Source organism: Gasterosteus aculeatus, chromosome 12, assembly GCF_964276395.1.
Source record: "Gasterosteus aculeatus chromosome 12, fGasAcu3.hap1.1, whole genome shotgun sequence".
In the NCBI taxonomy this organism is placed as follows: domain Eukaryota; kingdom Metazoa; phylum Chordata; class Actinopteri; order Perciformes; family Gasterosteidae; genus Gasterosteus; species Gasterosteus aculeatus.
Window position 1 is genome coordinate 5,103,187 of NC_135700.1, and position 20,443 is coordinate 5,123,629.

The 20,443-nt window shown below is 43.1% G+C and overlaps 1 protein-coding gene across 1 annotated transcript in view; it reads right to left on the minus strand.

Annotated features, from left to right (window-relative positions):
• Positions 1–209: 209 nt before the first annotated feature.
• Positions 210–20,443, minus strand: part of dok4 (docking protein 4) — a 42,569-nt gene continuing 22,335 nt past the window's right edge. The window contains exons 3-9 of the mRNA XM_040161467.2: positions 6,275–6,382; positions 5,454–5,568; positions 3,877–3,996; positions 3,590–3,779; positions 1,947–2,085; positions 1,322–1,436; positions 210–805 (exon numbers count right to left, since the gene is read on the minus strand). Of these exons, the coding sequence (XP_040017401.1) occupies positions 666–805; positions 1,322–1,436; positions 1,947–2,085; positions 3,590–3,779; positions 3,877–3,996; positions 5,454–5,568; positions 6,275–6,382 (927 nt within the window). The 3' untranslated portion in view covers positions 210–665. The remainder of the gene's footprint in view (positions 806–1,321; positions 1,437–1,946; positions 2,086–3,589; positions 3,780–3,876; positions 3,997–5,453; positions 5,569–6,274; positions 6,383–20,443) is intronic.

The following is a 20,443-nucleotide window of genomic DNA, read 5'->3' on the forward strand; positions in this document are numbered from 1 at the left end:
CTCGGCGTAGCTCCTCTTCATCGTCCTCTCATGTTTGACTGAGGGCAGAAAGGACGCCACGCTACATTGACCCACACTATCGCCTCTCCAGGTACAAGTAGTATTACAAGACGGGACCGGCCGGGGCTAGCCTGTTAGCATGCAACACAATTTGTAGACTTCCTTGCACTCAGCACCCCCTCTACACATTCTGCTCTTCGGGTTCATCATTTTTTTGCGTGTTTTCTTTTATTTTGAATTTATTTCGGCCAGATCCCACACATTGTACATTTGAACAGGAGGCAACACAAGCCAATATCCTCACCCTGAGCACGGATAAGCACAAATTCCCCTCACCCTCTCCCCCCATGTCCCCCGCCTTCTGTTGAATTGTAGGAGCTGCAGTCATGTAAGGAAGGAATTTTCCTGCATTCTTTCACTGGATTTAGTTTTCCCCTCGTGCATTCACCATCTTCTATTGGCCAGTGTAAGTCCCATGGACATCATCTCCAGCGAGGTGTGTCGTTGGCCTCTAAAACTTAAATAAGGAGGGGACAATGTGTCTTTCTCTCAGTCTTTGTGTGTGAATTGTGTGGGCCTGCATGCATGTATCCGCATTGGTTTTATTTGTCCTTGCTTCTACGTCCGTTTCTTCTTCCGTGCATGTGTGTGTGTGTGTGTGTGTGTCACTGTCTAGGGTAGGTGGGGTAGTGTGTCGGTGATTGTGTGTGTATGTGAGGCTGGGAGTGTGCGTGTGCCAGGGGCAGCGTGGCATGATGGTCGAGTGGTAGGCGGGTGGACAGCAGGTCGTCCTCAGCAGCATCACCTACAGACAGAGGATAAACACGGCTTTTACAGCAGAAGCTCCGGCTACTGCTGGTGTGCTTTTATCACAATGGACACAACCAAGGCAGCTGGTACATGGGAAATCCTCTATGTCAGCCTATTTCCAATGATAGCATAGTCCACTAGGTGCTATTAAGGCCCCATGCAGTCCATAAAGCACTGGGGAGCCCCCCAGTGCTTTATAGTTGTTAAGATAGATGTATTTAATACTAAGACCTGAGATTGATAAAAGCAAAAACAAAGTTTAATTAAGTAATTCTTGGTATTTTTTCTTTTTTTATGAAAGCAACACCCATTTACACAACTAAAGCCAAAAGACCTTTTGGTAATCAGATTCTAAGTAAGAAACATTACTTGTATTAAACGTTTTATTTCACGTTTAAGTTTCTACTTAAACCGTGACCAGAGGTGTTGCAATGCATTAGAACTGTACATAGTATGCAATAAGTCTTAATAAGAAAGACAATAGATGAATGATAGCTGTGCAGGAGCCTACCGCTGCCATCCAAGCCGGTTTGGTTTCCAGTGATGTGGTGCCAGTAGACGGATCGGGGCAGGATGGCGGTGGGGGTGCAGGGGTAGGAGCAAGGCTCTGAACCCATGGACATCAACTGAGAGTCGCACAACACAACATCAGGAATTAAAAAAAGAGCATCCTAGATTGGTAATTTCATTTCAAGTATGAAAGATCAACACACAGCGTTTTAAGGTGTAGTTCAGATATTTGTATGAGGTACTCATACATAATCAGTATGCCTATAGTCGATGGGGGATTCTGCACCCCCTCCAGTTTGTACAAACAGAAAGGAGTATCGGCACGGAATTACCAAAGTCACCCAAAATAAATTAAATTAGAACTTGTAGTTGAATATTGGTCCGGTTTGTTTCTGCAAAAAGCTGGCATGCCTGTCTATATTCTGTAGGTAAAACTCTGCATATTGATAAGTGCCTCATAGCATGCAACTCGCTTTGGTAGAGAACTGACACAACTTTAGGTCTATAACTCACTGCAACAAGTTGAGTAGTTGAGTATTTCCAAAAAGCAACATTAACATTCATTGGGATGTAAAACCACTATTCACTCCATTTTGGTCTCCACCACGCTGTAGACAGGCTCTCACCCTGCTGTTTTTCTCCATCTCCAGCAGGACCTTCTTGTGCTGCTCTGCAATAGCCAGCGTAGAAGAGTGGACCCTCTGGTAGATCTGCTCTCCCTCTCTGGTCTGGAAAGTGTAGAGCCCTTCACCGCTGTCACACATCCTACACACAACAGCAAGTCCGTTTGAAGGCATTGTGCAAAACCGCACAGGTCAGAATCGCCAATGCAGCATAAAGGAGGGTTATCTGGAAAACCATAAGCTCCTACTCCCTCTACACATTCTATAAATGAATTAGTGTAGGATTCAGGAAGTGATTCAGCGTCCCCCCTGGAGACAAGTATTGTCTTTTTTAAGCCACATTGTATCCAAAGCTAAAATTGTATACAATAAGTCCAAAGTTCTTTTGTTTGTAGTTCATCCGGTTCCATCCAAAGAAAGACACGATAAATTGATCAAATTTGGTTTTGGCATTCACAAACTAATAAACAGTTGATGCCGTGATTCTATACCAGTGTTTATTTTAATCAGCAGTACATCTCAGTGTGTAGAAGAGACTGATCCATCTGTGAGCTCTTTATGTCAATATTACAACAATAAAGTCCAATAAGGACCTGACCTGAGGTCAGTTGATTTATCTCATTTCCCCATGTGATGAGCCGTAATCATATTCCGTTGCCATTAAATGACGATTTCTCAGATGACTTAAGAAATCGTCATTTAATGGCAACGGAATTAAATAATACTCTTTGGTGAACTAACATGTTTCAAACCGTATTTCTTCAGTATTGGATTTTAGTTCATTAGCAGCAATGTGCCTCATACACCGCAAACAGCACACTGTCTTCTGGGGTGACGCAGTACAAGACACCCACAGACAGGGGTCTCTCTCACCACACAAACAAGCACACACAAACACACACAGCGAACACCTTTATCTGCATCCAGACCCAATTGTAGGTCGACCGGTTTTATCAAAGCGGAGGAGATAAGGAGGTCTCACCCAGCATTGATTCATCGTCTAATCTATTCAATCAATCAGAGAGAGGTAGAGAGGGAGAGAGGGAGAGAGAGAGAGGGGGAGAGAGGGAGAGAGGTATCCTTGGACTGACGCTTACTGACAAAGAGCACACTTTGGTTTCTGTTCTTTTTGTCTCAGTGACGAATGTAGAGATTTGGTCAGTTTTGTAAACTGGTCGGGGGTTGAGGGAGAGTAATCATACTGCAGCGTCAAAGTGCTTTATTATTGTTTGTGGTGGAAACCAGAGTGAGAGTCAAGTCCCTTATTTGATTTTTTCCTCGCTCCCCGCTCAAACCAGAAGCTGATTTAAACAAGACTTCTCAGAGCCCGACGGTTAAAGGTTTTGGTGTTCCCAGACGCTGATGTTAACAATGTGAGCCTGTCACTGTCAAAAACAAGCCCTTTTAAAGGACATATATGAGGATTTATTTTCAGTATTCTTTCTCAATACCGGACCAATTTAAAAGAGTTCCCCCATCAGTCACACACAATAACACGGGAAAATAGGATCCATGCAAATGCCTGTTTCCTTTTAAAAAACATACCATGATAAAGTTCTGTACATGCATGTATCCATGGAGAGCCAGCGACCAAATCCCATCCCGCCCCCACTTCCTCCCCCTGTCACCCCATCTCCGGGTCTCACCTCCCGGCTTCGAAGGTGAAGCGTGTGGCGTCGCGTCCGTAGCGCCGCAGGGAGCAGAGCGGCCAGGTGACCAGTTTGGTGCGAGGGTTGTGAATGTCCCACAGGTAGATGTTCTCGTGGGTAATCTGCATCATGCACTCCCCGTAGATGTCCAGGTTGGGGCAAGGTAGGAGGAAGACGTTGAAGCGCTCTGAGGGGACAGAGGAACAACTTTGTTTCAGATACAGGAAAGTCTCTACTCTGCATGTTTGCTTTCGTGTGTTAGCGTGTATGTGTGTGTGCAGTACCTGTGTGTTCACACTGCACTCCAGCAGCCAGGAGGTCGGGCTCTCCCATGCTGATGTCATTGAGCCGTGTCCCCAGACACTCAATTGACAGCGTCTTAAACCAGTCCTCTGCCTCCAGCTCTGTAGAGAGAGAGATTTATCACTACTAGAATCAGTCTCGCAACAAAGAATCCAAGTGGTGAAATGACGACCTCTTCGTGCAGATGTTTTGAGACTAATCATTTTATCAAAAGCTGCACATGTGACGCACTTCCAATTCACAATTGCAGGTCTGTTTATTATGGAAGTAAATCTGTGTCATCGGATTTTGAAAGAAAAAGGTGATTGAATTTCTAGCACTGAATATTTATGCATTGAAATCATGTATCTGAATGTTTTTCAACATTAAATAATTCAACCGCAAAAAATTCAATGCAAAAAAATTCAATGCAAAAAAATTCAATGCAAAAATTCAATGCAAAAAAATTCAATGCAAAAATTCAATGCAAAAAAATTCAAACCGCAACATCCGGGCCCCCAAGGAAGAGCAATCGATTCTAGATTCAAGATCGGGAGCGTGCGTCAAGCAAAAGGAGCGAGCGCCCCAATACAACTTCGGCTTGTCGACTATGAGGACCGGATTTCAGCCATGTCCATTAATAATGGGGCTTTGTTGAGTGTTTTAACTTTAACTTCATGCCATCAGTGTGGTTTGTGTCTGTAAGATTCAGTAATAGACTGCTGATGCTGGGATGCTTCGACGAGCTATTAGGAGTGATTGGCGGAGTTTTGAAACCAGGAACGCGCCTGTAGTTTATGTACATCTGGAACAAACATGACCAATCAGGGACTCTTGGAGGCGATGACAGGTGTATTTTTTAACTTGGGACCGAACATCGCCAGCCATTCCCCTTTCTTCCCGGTGGTTATGCTAAGCTACGCTAAACAGGGTCCCGGAACACTAGTTATGTTCTTCACCCATAGGCATGTGTGACATCAGTCTTCTCATCCACTAAAGCAACGTATTTAACACAATGTTGCGCTGTCCTCTAAACTTGTGTGTACGGGGATGCGTGTTTTGCAGCTTGGTGTTTTGTTGAGAGGTAATTCAAGGTTGTGGCCTGGAAATACAGAGCTGTCAATCTGTCTGCTTGTGTGTGGGTGAGTGTACGAGTCACAGTGGCGGCTGGTCCGTAGAGGGCATTGGGGCGTGGCCCCACCTGGAGCCACAAGAAACGAGAGGTAAAACAGCTGGAACCAGATCCCGCTGTGAGGACACACACCCGGGATGTGGATGAAAACCTTTTATCCCAAATAATTCATTGTGTGAAGTTATGTGGTGCTTTTGAGTTGGTCTTTTCCCAACAAACTAGGTTCGTAGGTGCATCTCAATATACATATGTATGTTCTAATAGACTTTATATAAATAAATAAAATATTAAAAGTAATAATGCGTGTTTGATACCTTTTTTATGCATTGAATCCTACTGTTTACTGAAACTGATGGCCGGCCCTACCAAAATAGAAAATCCACCAGTCGCCGCTGACGAGTTGTGTGTGTGTGTGTGTGTGTGTGAGAGAGAGTGTCCATGCGTTACCTGATTCACAGGTGAAGGTGCGCGCGGTGTCGTCAGTAAACACAATGGCCACCGCCTGTCTCTTGGTATCTCGAGGCAACCGCGTGATATTCTTGACGTTGCTAATCTCTGTCACCTGGGCAACGGGTTAAAGGTAAGATGGTTGACAAAGTCCTTTTTGTGAATTGGGTGAATACAGCAGTAGAATTCTGGTTGACGTTCTGCATTGACGAGGTTAGGTCACCTGAATGTGACTCCAAAAATAACCAATCACGGTTGGGAAATTTGTGCGAATAAAACAAAGTGAGAAGATTCTCGTTATATTCAGTCGAAAGAATCACCAGATTCTCTAAAGTGTAATTAAATGAAAAAAGTATTGGGCTTATACTACGTTCCCACTTAAGCTGTTCTCACACACTGAATGAAATAAAACAGTACAAAAATACCGTCTTGTAAAAAAGTGAAACCCTCTGTGAAACCTTTCACACGTTCTATAATTGTGCTTACAAGGAAATGACCTGGGGGAAAAAAGGATTAAAGAATTCACTCTACAGCTTCACTTTAAGCCCCTGGGGCGTGTTGAAGGACGTTAAGTGAGAAAGAAGGAGGTCAAGTGAAGGAGAAGTGATGATAAGGAAGAAGAACGACAAACGAGTGAGTTCTCTGAGAGAAGGAGTGAAAAAAAGGAGCAGAGCAAGAAGAAGAAGGATTGCTGATTCTTCTGAGCTCAGGAGGTCTTTTATGTGAAGGTCAAAGATTTTCATCCCTGTCGGTGTGTGTTTGTGACTCTTTCACTTTGGTTTTCTCCTGCAGAACAGAAGATACCTGTCATACGCACACACCTTGGGAAAGGCTCTGATGTAGGCAGACTTCTCATCAGGGTATTTCTCCAGACGACGGGGGCCTTTGCTCGAGGACTTCTTGAACACCAGCCAGCAACGTCGATAGATCTGCAATACACATACAAGTTTTATTAAAAGTTATCCAATACTACCCCATCCTCTACGTCTCTGGCATCAATCACAGGACGTCCGCCCTGAAGCATACTCTTTATTTATTCTAAATTAACAATAATTTACTAACTGAAAAAGACTGAAAAATTGAGATTAAGACCATAAACCCACATTTACAATGGTTACTGAGAGAGTAAATCACAAGAGAAGAAGAGTCATTTTCTAATTGACTTCTATACGTTCAGACTTATTTTTGCCAACAGAAGAGTCGCCCCCTGCTGGTCAGAATACAGGTTTAAGACACCTCTGCATCGACAAACGTTTCTGCTTGCTCCATACGTTATCATTATGGTATGGGGGGAAAAACGTGGTTTGCTTGCTTTTATTTAACCCAATTAATAGTCCCGGGTGGTGCTAGACACAAGATGCAGCGAAGGTGCCCTCTGCAAATATAGATAGTGCAGACAGCAGAAAGGGAGGAGAACGCAGCTTGAGTCCCACAGTCTACATCCGGTGAGAGTACCAGCAACTAAGTGCCCCCAGCGGAAATGCCAATCTCCACTGAATGCAATATGAAATTGCACTTGTGCCTTCCATCGGGTCAGCGATATCATTCATGTAAAAGACGCCTTTTGCTCCCAGTGTGTATAACGGCTCTGCCACTATTGGGTTATTTTTCAACAGTTCAGTTATGACAACAGTTAATAATCAGTGGCTGACGAAGACATACCCAAGATTTATAAACGGTAGTTTCCCTAGAAGATGGTAAATCCGACAGGGCATTAATGTGGCAACCATTCGGGATGTAAAGATATATCCGAGTAATGTCTACCTGATCAGAAAATGGAATCAATCTCCCTCTGTGTGCTTTGCATTCATAGCGTCTTAATGATGTACATATGAAATAAGCCTGAAAAGATACTCATTCTAGTGCATTCAGTAGCAAGAAGGCATCAGGGTATCTTTAGTAAATAAGATGGGACACCAGCTGATTATTGTTTGTGTTTGTTGACTCATTTTTAAAATGCCCATGCATCCATCCCAGTCTACTTCAAGGTTACCACTAACGCTATGTCTGGGCTTTCAATCATTTCCGTATGCTAGAATGTGGGTGTAACCCATCTGGAAAATGAGGAACTCCAACCTGTTTGTCATCAGTTTCATCTTTGACGATATGGGGAGCAATTAGCATTCCCTGCCTCCCTCCCCCTGCCTCCCTTCATTAACTTCACCTAAAGCTACTCGCATTTGGTCCGCAGAGAGCCGAGTACTTCAAACACAGGATGGGCAAAGTGATACAGGGGAGGAGGGAGATGGATGATGATGGATGAAAGAAGTCATTTCTAACTGTGATGTAAATAGTGTGATTCTGACTTTGAACACAACATCTTGTTCAAAGTGCACACGTGTTTCAAATGGGACTAAAAGTTTTTAATTCATGCATGTTAGGTTAACCAGGTGTTCAAAACCATGACGGTCATCCAGGAGATGTTGCCCTAGAAATGTAATAGACGGCACAGTTTAGTTGTATTGAGACATTTGTAAGAGACAAGGTTGAACATAAGTTTCAAAGTGCTTTAAGAGCTATTTGAGAGGCAGTGAAGTGTGTGTGATGATCATTGACATGTCTCATGGAGAATAGAACCTGCAGTAAATAGAGAAGAATACAGAAACGCAATCTTCAAAGTTCCATCACTGTGCTGAAGATTTCATTGTGCGGAAGCAAAAAAGTGTGATCTTGTGTAATCTTGACCAAATATTCATTTTATCCATTGTTCAACTCCTCCGGAAAATACATGTCATTATCTTAGAACTTTAAACATATATGATGAAAGAATAGGAGGCATCGGTAATAGAAGGACACGGTACCTCGAACTCGTCATGGCTGAGAATTTTCCCCAGCAAAACTGACAAAAGAACTAACAAGATTGTGTCCTTAGAAAATCCACTGAAATATATAATCAATCTCTAATTAACAGGAAATCTGTCCCTGAATGTGTTGATGATTAATTTATTTCATTTCTGCCACACAACACTAAACCCTGAAGCTAAAGGTGGAGATGTAACATGAATGTAAACTTTGAATAATGTTGATAAAGAAAATCCCTTCTTGTATTACTTGTTACTAGGCAAGAGAGAGAGAGAGAGAGGGGGGGGGGCAGGGATAGAGAAAGGAGCTAGGGGGGAGGCATCATAGCAGCTCTGGTAAATTCACTTACAATTAAAAAGCCCATTACATTTTTTCAAAGATAATACAGAGAGACTGTGGGGAGGGAGGAGGAGACACAGCAGAGAGCCGAGGACATCAGGCAGAGAAAATAAAGCAGCAATGAAGGAAAGAGGAACAAATACTATAATAATAATAATAGACGGCAGGGGGGGTGGAGGGTTGAAAAACAAAAACAGGGTAGGGAAAATGAACATCAGTCAATCCAGCTTCCTCCCTATTATCACTTTTGGAGAATAAAACAATAAAATACTCAACATAAAAATAAAAATGTTGGTTTAATGGTTTGTTAACAACGGCAAAATGCATAGCTGCTTGATAAAGGTGGGAGAATTGGATCATGTGTGTATGGAAAGCAGTTTACTTGAATTCACACCTTCAAGACATAGACGCTTTCTCAGGCAGTGAATTGTGACCATGGAGGTATTGTTTTTTTTATTTTTATTTGTTAAAATACAAATATTCCGTGAAACATGTCACTTTGTTTGAGCTGTTATTGGTTGTAAAGGCCAGTGCTACATGATACGGTTTTAGCCTAACTGAAAATTAGGTTACGGTTATTGTCGTATTTTAAATATGGTTATTTACTTAATTATTAATGAAGTAGATAACTATATAGTAATTATTATTCCAATAGAATTGACATGGACTAAAGGGTAAACTCTTGGACTTGAAAAAATGTGGGTTGATGTACTTGGCCGTGCCCCTCTGACAATGACTTTATTGCCATTATTGCTGTTGGGTCAGATATTTGTTTTTTTTTCCTTGCCCCAACTTGGACCCAAAAAGGTCAAAGTTAGTATGTAACTACAGTTATGTGAGTTCTAATTATCATGCTGGTATATGCAGACATTAAACTGAAACTACCCAGAGTTAAAGGTCACATAATAAGTACTTGCTTCTGAGCTGGCTACAGATGACATTTATCACACCAAATTACTCCACATTAAAATAGTGCCATCCATTCGGACGAAACCCCCATTATTGAAAATCCACAATGAATTATTTTCATGCCATTAATGCGAGCCGGCAGAATGTCAGCAAGCTTGACAATGAGCAGTCTTTAACATAAATCTAAAAAAAAGATCTATGAGGCACTTCATTAAGTAATAAATAGTCCAGATAGAAACTGTTTACAGTGAGGTCTGTAGATTGTGGACATGGAGAGACAACCAAACTCAGCAGCAGACTAAAGCGAATAGAGCCACAGTAAAAACAGCTGTTTGTGCACGGGGACACTATGTTCCCATAATCTGTTTTAATTTTTAAAGTGGAACAGTCACGGTGACGGAGAAAGAGATTGGGAAAAAGGGAAGTCAGGTAATTTACTTCTGACCAGCTGCTGTTTCCCATGAGAGCATTACGTCATCTCCTTGCCCCCCTGCTGCCACAGCAACCACCCACCTCCACATGCTGCCACGGCAACCGAGCCGCCCCGCTGCTACAGCATCCCAATCCTGCTGAGCGTGCATTTCTTCATCAGGCCATTGGACATAAACAAAGGGAAGTGGTGTGTTTTTTTGCGTGCTGAAAGATGCAATGTGTGAGGTCTGGATCGCATTTTAGTTTTACTTAGTCAAGGTAAATTACTTTTCAGATCTGTGTGCTATTAGTTAGTGACCATTAGCTACTGGCCCAATATTTAATGGAGAAAATATGTAACATACGACCAATGATTACAAGACTACAAGTCAAAAGACACACAAATGTTGACTTTTAAAATTGGCGTGGAAAGGGACTTGGACTTCCATACATTGAACAATGACACGACAAGTGACAACAGACACACACGGCTTAAATACACTAGGGAGGTGCAGATGATTGGACACAGGTGGAAAAATCATGACATGACAGACAATCACAGGGGAGGACAGGACAAGGCAGGAAGTGACATGACCCAGGGAGAACAGAGGCAAGAAACTACAAAATAAAACCAGACATTAACCCAAACCGTGACAGGCCATCTAAACAGCACAGTTTCAGCTCGGACGAAAGGTCTGGCTCCACATGCTCATGTAGTGGAAGACTGCAGACATAAATCCGTTACGTACAGTTGAAATCCATGCGCTGGCCCAATGTAAACATACTGGCACATGAGCTCATTGATCAGGCTGTCTATAGAATTATAAGCACATCCTCCTGTTACATACAGTTGCAATCAAAATGATTCAACCCCCATTGCATGTTAGGCTTATTAGCAAATTGTACACTTTTTTATCTGTTTTCAATAAACACTGACTTGAATCAAAGATTATTACGGAACTGAAGATTATTATGTTCGAGCATAAGGATGTTCATAAGTGTACGTGGTACCACAGCACCCTAGGCCAAAGATCGATTTTGTAATCGTATCGTCCGATCTGAGGCCGCATGGTTTGGACACTCAGGTAAAGAGAGGGGCACAGCTGTCAACTGATCACCAGCTCACCACCAGATGTGGAGCTGGGTCAGAAGATGCGGGAAGAATCAGGACAGACCTGGTAAACCCAAGCGTGTAGTGAGGGTGAACTGGGAACGTCTGGAGGAGGCCCCGGTCCAAAAGATTTTCAACTCACACCTCCGGTGGAGCTTCTCTCACATTCCTGTGGAGGTAGGGACCGTTGAACCAGAGTGGTGTATGTTCAAAACCCATTGCTGAAGCTGCAGCAGTGAGTTGTGGCCTCAAGGTCTTAGGTGTATCAAGGGGCGGTAACTCTCGAACCCCGTGGTGGACACCGGTGGACAGGGAAGCCGTCCGACTGAAGAAAGAGGCCTTCCGGATTGTGATATCCGGTTGTACTCTGGAGGCAGATGCAGTGTAGCGACAGGCTTGAAGGGCGGAGCTGGAGGCGGAGGAGGGATCATTGTGAGGAACGACAGACCAGCTCCTTTACTCTTCAAGGATAATGGAGGGGGCTTGGGAGTATGCTCATCCAATCTACATGTGTTGTGTGGACCTTGAGAAAGCGTATAACCGGGTCCCCCGAGAGATAATGTGGTAGATGCTGCGGGAGCACGGGATGAGGGGGTCCCTACTTGGGGCCATCCAATCCCTATACACCCAAAGCGAGAGCTGTGTTCGAATACTCAGCAGTAAGTCTGAGGCGTTTCTGGTCCAATCCTATTTGTGGTTTTCATGGACAGGATATCGAGGCGTAGCCGGATGGAGGGGGGTCTACCGCTTGGGGGGTTGCGGATTTCATTGCTGCTTTTTGCAGTTGATGTGGTCCTGATGACATCCTCCGTCTGTGACCTCCAACTCTCACTGGAGCGGTTCGCAGCCGAGTGTGACGTGGCCGTGGTTCTCAGCAGGAAACCGTTGGATTGCCTAGGTTGGGAATGCGTGCTTACCCCAAGTGAAGGAGTTCAAGTATCTCTGGATCTTGTTCACGAGTGACAGGAGTGTGAGTTTGGCCAGAGAATCGGAGCAGCGGGGGCGGTACGGCACTCGCTTTACCGTACCATTGTGACGAAAAGCGAGCTGAGCCGTCTTCCGGTCAATCTTCGTTCCTGCCCTCACGTGTGGTCATGAAGGATGGGTCATGACCGAAAGAACTAGGTCACGAGTACAAGCGGCCAAAATGGGTTTTCACAGGAGGGTGGCTGGCGTCACCCTTAGAGATAGGGGGAGAAGCTCAGCTATCCGTGAGAAGCTCAGAGTCGAGCCATCATCGGGAACGTCGTCAGAAGCTGGTGACTGGCTATGCATCACTTTTACAGCATGGAGAGATTAAATCATTTTGAGACTGCAGTAGTAAATAAAGGTATCATTTTGTGTCAGATTTGGACAAAACCCTTTTTGAAGTTTTATTGAACTACTCAACTTGGCCATCCACTACACGGTGTCTTCAATGGTCTAAACAACTAAGAAGGTATTTCGTCCCAGCAGCAGTTCGACCTTTAGAAGTTTTTTATCTTTCCGATGTCAATCATGTTTTATATGGCATTGGCTATTATTTGTCCTTTTGTAATGTGTTTTTGTCTGCCTAAGGAGCTGCTGACCAATTATGCTCTGAGGAGCAAGTTGTTAAAAGGGCCTGGATATCCTGACATAGGCAATTAGGATTGTCATCATACCAGACCTTTAGTAGGCAATGTCCATACCAGCTCTAATTCTACAATACTCAATTTCATACCACATGAATATTGTAAGTGCAAAAGGAGAGCCATACTGTGACAGTTAATAGTATTCAGCACCTGGCACCAAGGTATCAGTTCCTGGGACAACCTTACAGCCAATTGAATGCATCATACATACTACAATACTGTATAACTGCTTTCTGCTTTGCTAAATGCTTTCTTCTACTGTAACACTAAAGAGGCAGCCTTCAATGCTAAAAACTGCGAGTCGATTCCCAGGGCCAATACATTAACTTTGTCACAGGGGCCTTCCTCTAACACGTCTCATTGCTGGTCTCTGAAGCAGACAAAAGCTCCTCCCTCATCATCAGCAACTGTGCCTGCCAATCACACAGGATATTAGGGTTCAATTCCCGAAACTTTTACTATCTGATTAGACACATCTTTTCCTTAGCAGGACAATCAGCTTTGGGCACGGCGGATCGATGAGCTGTTGCGGTGCCTCTTCCCGCTCCACACGGACATCATTAAAGATTGATCTGATCTCCCCTTAGTTGCTTCAGACTGCTGCCTCTGCAGCATGGTCCTCACGCCCGCATATAACTCCTTTCAGCAACACTGGCCCTGTAATAGTCTTGATGCTATATTTGGCGATGACTTTGGCCTGCTCCTTTCACAGAAAGCAAGGTCAGTGCTAACAGCCACAAAGATAATGATTTGGAGTAATCACCTGGGTGCTACGCTTATCACTGTGGAGGTGGAAAAAATCAGTCAGACTCTGTTTCAATAGCTCCCATAACCGTTCCATCATATGAAGGGGGACAGAAAAGATTTTTTTTCAGATTGTGAAACTTCCAAACGTATAATAGTTATTTTAGTTTCATTTAGTGATTGTGGATAGTTTTTTACCCTGTTTTGTGTATTCTGTATGTTTGGACTTGGAAATGTTGAGGCACTGGTTCGCTACCTTCTCCATTTCTCCGCCAGTTCTTTTCTGTTTAGGTTCATAAGACTATAAGATCATGTGATTCTTAGGCCCGCCTCCCAATGCACTCAAAAAAGTAAAAACCTAAAATTCAATAGAATTCAATGTATTGCACACAGTTGTGCAACATCCAACTTCATTAGATTAGACTAGTTACTTGGGGGTATATAACAAACATTTAACGTTTAATACATTCCATGATATGTTACTTCTTCTGTAGATTTCAGCAGTAAATAAGCATAAGTAAGGTTACAGAATGAATGTAAAACAGGTACCAAACCTCCCCATAATGCACTTGACTGGATCTAACTGATGACTCTTTCGATTTTTTAATGCTCTTTTCTATCGTTTATCTTTGGATATTCCTTAAAAAAAACTTTGAACATGAAACTTGAAGATGATTCTGCACCATAATAAGTCCACAACTACATATGTCGAGACTGAGCCACCCGAATTTGCCTGAGAGAAAGGGAGCACCAGATGAGAAGAAGCAGGAGGAGGATATTATGTGGAGGAGCATGGAGGTCAAGGTGCCTGCAGCCAGAAAGGAGAGGCGAAGCTGAATGCCAGATCAGGGGAGTCAGACTCGATAGTGCAGGCTAACATATTAATCTCAGAGGGCTGCTTATATAATGATCCCTTCAAGGCATATAAAACACATTTACAGGTTCCTTGGTCTAAGCACAGAAAAGTGGATGTGGCAGGCTGAACTGTAAAAGGATCATCACATACTTTATCTGGTTTTTCAAAGTGCACACACTAAGAGTAGGCCCGGAAGACAAAAGCTGTGACGCAAATTACATTGCTTATTTTAGCCCAGTTCCACACCGGCAACCTTAGATTCCTCAGGGGATAATCCCATAGCTAATTCTGAGGGTGGAAGCTTTCCTAGAACGCTTTAGCCTCAGGCTAAATGCTCACTTGTCACTAGGCTAACAATTTAGCTATCCCAACCCAAACAGCAGCTAATTTAGCCTGGGAGTAGTGTGAAATTTTTTTGGGGTTAAAAAACATATAAACGTTGATATAAACTATTTGGATTTGATCAAATTAATGCTGAGCCTACTATTAAAGCTACAATAATTGCTAATTTGATATTAAAAAATGAGTTTGTAGTGTGAAAGTTGATTAACCTTCAGAAACTCTGCAATTCATCTCAGATGTATGGAGTATTTTAGCACCCTTTAAGTTTGTAATGGCTACGTTTTGTGAAACACTTAATTAAATGGAGGGAAGTAAGGAGAAGTTAGAGACTAACTGGTGAACCTTTTGTTGTATTTAATGGCTAAAGAGCCAGACGTTTCCTCCATGTGGTGAAGACCAAATAGTGTGAATGTTTGGTTTACCTTTACCAGGTGGACACAAACATAACTCCAAATGAATGATTTTCCTGCCCCATGTTGGCACAAATGATGATGAAATCTCCTCACTAACTATGAACCTGAAACTAAGCCAAATACGGTCCTACCTTTTCCGACTCTTCAAGTAAGTGTGGAATCTACATGCAGAGATGCCCCTGAGGGGGTACTGGCGTTGGCGCTTCCTTGTTAACAAACGCAGCGGGGGGGGGGGTTAAACATTCTCGTGCATTCGGCTGAGAGCGGCATCTTGCGCGTCACCACTCATCAGCTCTCATCAAGTGCCGGTATTTCTCAAGGCAAGAATGAGACTGCTTGCAGAGAGATATGATTAAATTCTGGTAACAAAAGTGCTAATTCAATTTGACCTTCCAAAATGAACTGGCACAAATTTGTGCCAGTTCATTTTGCTGCCACAAGGGTCTCTGCAGCTATTACACTGAACCCACTTTGTCTGTGAGTTTGCAGAGAGCTTCATGGCAACACAGTACAGTGTGCATTGTCGTAAAACGTATCTTATTGAGTATAGTGGATAAAGATAAAGAGAGATCCGAGAAGGCGCCTGAAGTGTTATACCCCGGCGCCTGCGTCGTTTACTTGGGCCTCGGGGCGATGTCACATTTAATTCCAACTGTGAGACTCTTCAGGGACTCCGGGTTGTTGAGTCCTCTACTTATCTAAGTGGGTCCCCAACCAAAGACAGATTTTTTTTATATTTAACTTTTATTTCTGAAAAATATTTTATTTCAAAGATTGATTCTCTCCCAATTCCATGCGCTTGTCCGTCTTGACGAAATTCCCAAGTCTCGCATGCATTTTTCTTGCCATGTGCAGCGACTAGCCCCCCCCTCGCACGTTTTTTCTGGTGTGTGGCCGGTCCGTTAAAAATCTCTCTGTGGTCCGGATGTCATCAGAGAGCTCATTCCACCTACATATCGCATGTGCTTTTAGACTTGTTGCCTATCAACCATCTGAGTGCAGTGCAGGATGTTGGTAAAGGAGAGTGTGGGGGTTTAGAAACCCCTGTCTCACACCAAGAGGACTCTGGTAATACTAATGCATTACACAAAAAACAGACTGTTGGTTTCATGCATCGGAGCTCCGTGTCAGTGTGTGCTTGGATTTTGCACGTCTGAAGGCTTCTTCCTCAGGCTTTGTTGTTTTCCCGCTGAGATAAATTAAGCACGACTTCGGTGGGTATCTACCCAGCCTTGAGGAAGACCTCAGCTGTGCATGTCCTCTCTGCACTAAGGATGTGGTGACCGACTCGGGTAACTCCCTCATTACTTCTCCTCATGCTCATGCCCTCGTCTCACCCCCTAAATCTCGCTTGGGTTTCCTGACTAAAAACTGCTTTCCCTCCACGGTATTCAGACAAGTCTGAGGCTTATTAAAACTTTGTTAAGGCAAAAAACGAAAGCGAGCAAAACCAGACAGCTTTTCCACTGTTGAGCCGTACCTTATTTAAACAACAGAGACGATGACTACATGTAATGTGAAAGGTGCCACTAAATATAACGTGAATTATCGTTCAAATGACATGTGAACTTTAAGCAAACTTTTAAGGGGATAAATATTGCAGTAATCTGACAAAAAGTAGAAGAAGTACACATGGCGAACCCGAAATAGCATTTCTTTCAAAGGAGTAAATGTACTGGACCACTCAAAATGCTTTCCCACCACATGATATTGACCCATTAACACACATTTATACGCTAATGGCAGGGGCTAACATGCAAGGTGCCACCTGCCTGTCACGACTCATTAGCCTGTCACAACCACCCTCACACCAAAGCCGCAGCCAGCGGGAGTAATTTGGGCCGGAGGACAGGATTGACACCTGATGGAGGAGCGATGGATTGAGCTGCCGATCCTCCGATTGGAAGAACCGGTTCTACCGCTGAGCCTCAGGATGCCATAGGTTAAATGTTCTTTCATGTCTTTCATGTCTTTGCCGACATTTCACGCTGTCCAGAGGTAATGAATGAAAAATAAATCAGAATTTACTTTTTCACTTCAACCATTTCTTTCTGTCATCAACCATGGAAGAAATAACCACTGCATCTGCTCTGTATTTGTTGTGCAAGTCCCACATTTGCCGGGAAACTAAATGCCATCTTTTCTAGTGTTATCACATCATCCGGAGGCAATCGGTGAATTTCATGGAGCTTTATTCAGTGTATCTAGCGAGCCGCACATCGGCTGGTTTATTACAGCTGTATGAACCCCAAGATAAACAGATTTTGGTGGGATTTTAATTGCAATAAACGGACAAAAGGGGACGCTGAATTCATGTTTTGTTCGTTCTGCACCATCGACAATCACTAATAATTACAGGCTAACATTAGCCGTTTTTCCCACTTGATTTGTGAGTGATGACATCGATATCAAATTATTTGCGCATTGCAATAAGCATGTAAAAAAAAAACAGAAACATTTTTTTTTTTTTTATAACTGGAAAACCACTAAGGAGCTTTTCTTATCCAAAGCCTGACAGCTGCATTCCACTGATTCCAAACTGTCCCCACTTCATATCCACACATCACAATGTATGGACAGACTGCTGACAAAACCGGCACAGGGGGAGAGTGGATTAAGAGAGCAATCGAAAAAGGGAAGAAAAAACAAGAAAGAAGAGACGACACTGAGAGAATGCGGAGGAAGGATATAGATAATGAGGTGGAAGGGGAAGAATGAGATGTGAAGAATCAGCGCTCTGGGCAGAAAAAAAATGCAGAGGGAGAAAAAGAAGACACAGAGCAATTATAGGACAGAGGCAGAGTAAGAAAGAGTGGGAGGGGGGGTAAGAAAGAAAATTAAATATATATAAAATACCTAGAATCCTCCATTCATTTTCATTTAACTGGACTATTGTGTGTGCACAGGTATCTGTAAAAAGACGTTATAACATTAGAATGAGAGCATTCGGCTAGCCGAACTTTGCGAGTGTGTCGGTCTCTACAGAAGCTTTGCTTGTGCGACTTCACTTACACGTCAGTCTGCTGTGTTTCTGTTAGTACTCGGGTTGATCAGCGTTCAGCTCTATTACCTGTAGTTTCTCTGCCTAAGTTCAAAAAGCCAAACCACGTGTTAGTGTGACATTTATGGATACGCATGTCTATTCCCATATTCTTGTTGAGTTTGGACGTTATAAAAGGTCTCGTTAGATCGAAGAGTTGTACAGGCACCCATAGGCCTATATATATATACACATATACAATTTCAACGATTGAAGATGCTCTTCCCATCAAGAGAATTATTTTGTAGTTTATTTTGTAGTTTCTGCTTCGTGTCTCCCTGGCTAACTTCACTTCCTGCCTTGTCCCGTCATCCCCTGTGATTGTCTGATTGTTTCCACCTGTGTCCAATCACCTGCACCTCCCTAGTGTATTTAAGACGTGTGTGTCACTTGTCACTTGTCGCGTCATTGTTGAATGTCCTGGATGTCGCTAGTTCCTGCCTGTCGCTAGTTCCTGCCTGCCTTTTCCCCTGGTACCTGTATGCGTTATTGCCTTTTGGCCATTTTATGTTGGAGTTTATGACTATTAAAGTCTTTTTTGTGTTTTGAAAAATTGAATGGGTATTTAACTAATAATTACACTGGCGAGGCCAATCAACCCTTTTTTCCTGCTCATATGTTGCCCATATTTGCAACAAATTCCCAAACTCCTGAAACTCATCCAGAAGTGACGAGAGCTAACCGAGGAGCCAGATAAGGACGAGCCAATGAACAAAAGCAGGACGGATGATGGATGACAGAAAAAATAATTGCCGGCATCAAAGCCAGGCGGTTTCTGGTACCGATCAAAAGGCCGGCCGGTAGAGGACACGCAGTACGAGACACAGGGGGACAGTGTTGTGCCGCGTCCCACAGCTGATAACCCAGTAGGGCTTTGTGACGTCTTAACGCATCAGACCTATGTTCTTCAATGTTGCCTTAGTAATTAAAAGTTTCGGATAAATTAAAATGTTCACCTGGACGCCACATGAAATGACAGGGGATCGACAGAGTTCCTACAATTCATCCTCAGGGGAACACAAATCTCTGCAGCGAATATCATGTAACCACCATCTAAATCCAGATCTGTGAATTTCTCGCCAACTGACTTTTCTATCTCATAATTATGACTTACAACTTGCAACTCAAACCCTTCATTTTTTTTGTGGTGGAAATGGGCTCCGATACTCCACACAAAAACAAAAACAAAAGTGATTTGCACTGAAAAATGTCATAAACACCAATTACGCTTTATGTTGTAAAAGAGAACGTAAGCTCCTTGCTGAAGTGTCAGCTAAATAAAGAGTAATGTCTGAATGTCTGATTGTACGATGCCTCTTGCATCTCTCAAGGGAAAAACATCAAGCTCGTAGCAACAACACATGGTAATCTTTTTTTCTACTCTTCTACATCTCAAGGACAAACACAAAAATCACAGTTGGTCAAGAGCTAAAAAGCAAATGTGTTATTTTCCCTGCGGACACATTTTTGCCTGTACGCGAGCCAGTAACTGAGCTGCTTAACTTGAGGACAAGAAACTTTTATTTTGGTAATTCCCAAAGCGCCGCGTTGACGCTGGAATTGGAACGCCATCAGTCCCGCTGAGAGAGCCGAGCGGCTTGTGCGAGCAGCGATAGCGGAGGGGAGGCCTTTTTGAAGTGGCTGCTGAACAGAAGCGCACCAATTGATTTGTGTTTTCCTTTCCCTAAAATGAGTCACGCGGAGTTACATCCCACAGGCCACGCCGTCTGAACGTGACGCCACGCTCGCTCAAATCAGCGTTCCCAGCGCAGCTTGAGCCGCGGGAACAATTGTACATGGAACGAGGGAGCGGACAAGAAATTTCCCTTTGGTTATTAAACATTAGACCGAAAAAAACAGTTCTACCTGCACAGAGATGAAGTTGATTTTCTTTTGGTGATTTTGGTAACATTTTAGACCACAGAGCGGCACATAAAAGTTAGGTGTTGCGTCTGTGCAACACACTGACGATGTAACTTTAAAAAGATACACATCAGGCAGCACGAGCTCTTGCCAAAAGTATATCAGGAGACTGAAAAAAAAGAACCGGAAGAATGTTGAATTGCTTTGTTCATCTACCTGAAAATGACGTTACAGCGTTTTAAAAATGTAACAACTGGTTCGTGTACTCTATTAAGGCAATGTGTTCTCTGTAACTTATAACTAATTATGTTCTGCGTTTAACTCATATTTAATAATCACTGTATTAATACAACAATAAAATGGAACTGAATGGACTAGAGGTCATCACAATATGTCTCAACTCATAGTGCCAATCAGTACGTGTCAACACAATGACATGAATGCGCAGTCAATCAGAGGTAACTAATGAGTTTGTACTGTTAAAAGTTAGTGAAATCTGAACACAATGAATGGCAACGGGCTTTGCCTTCAACTATTAACACTTTGT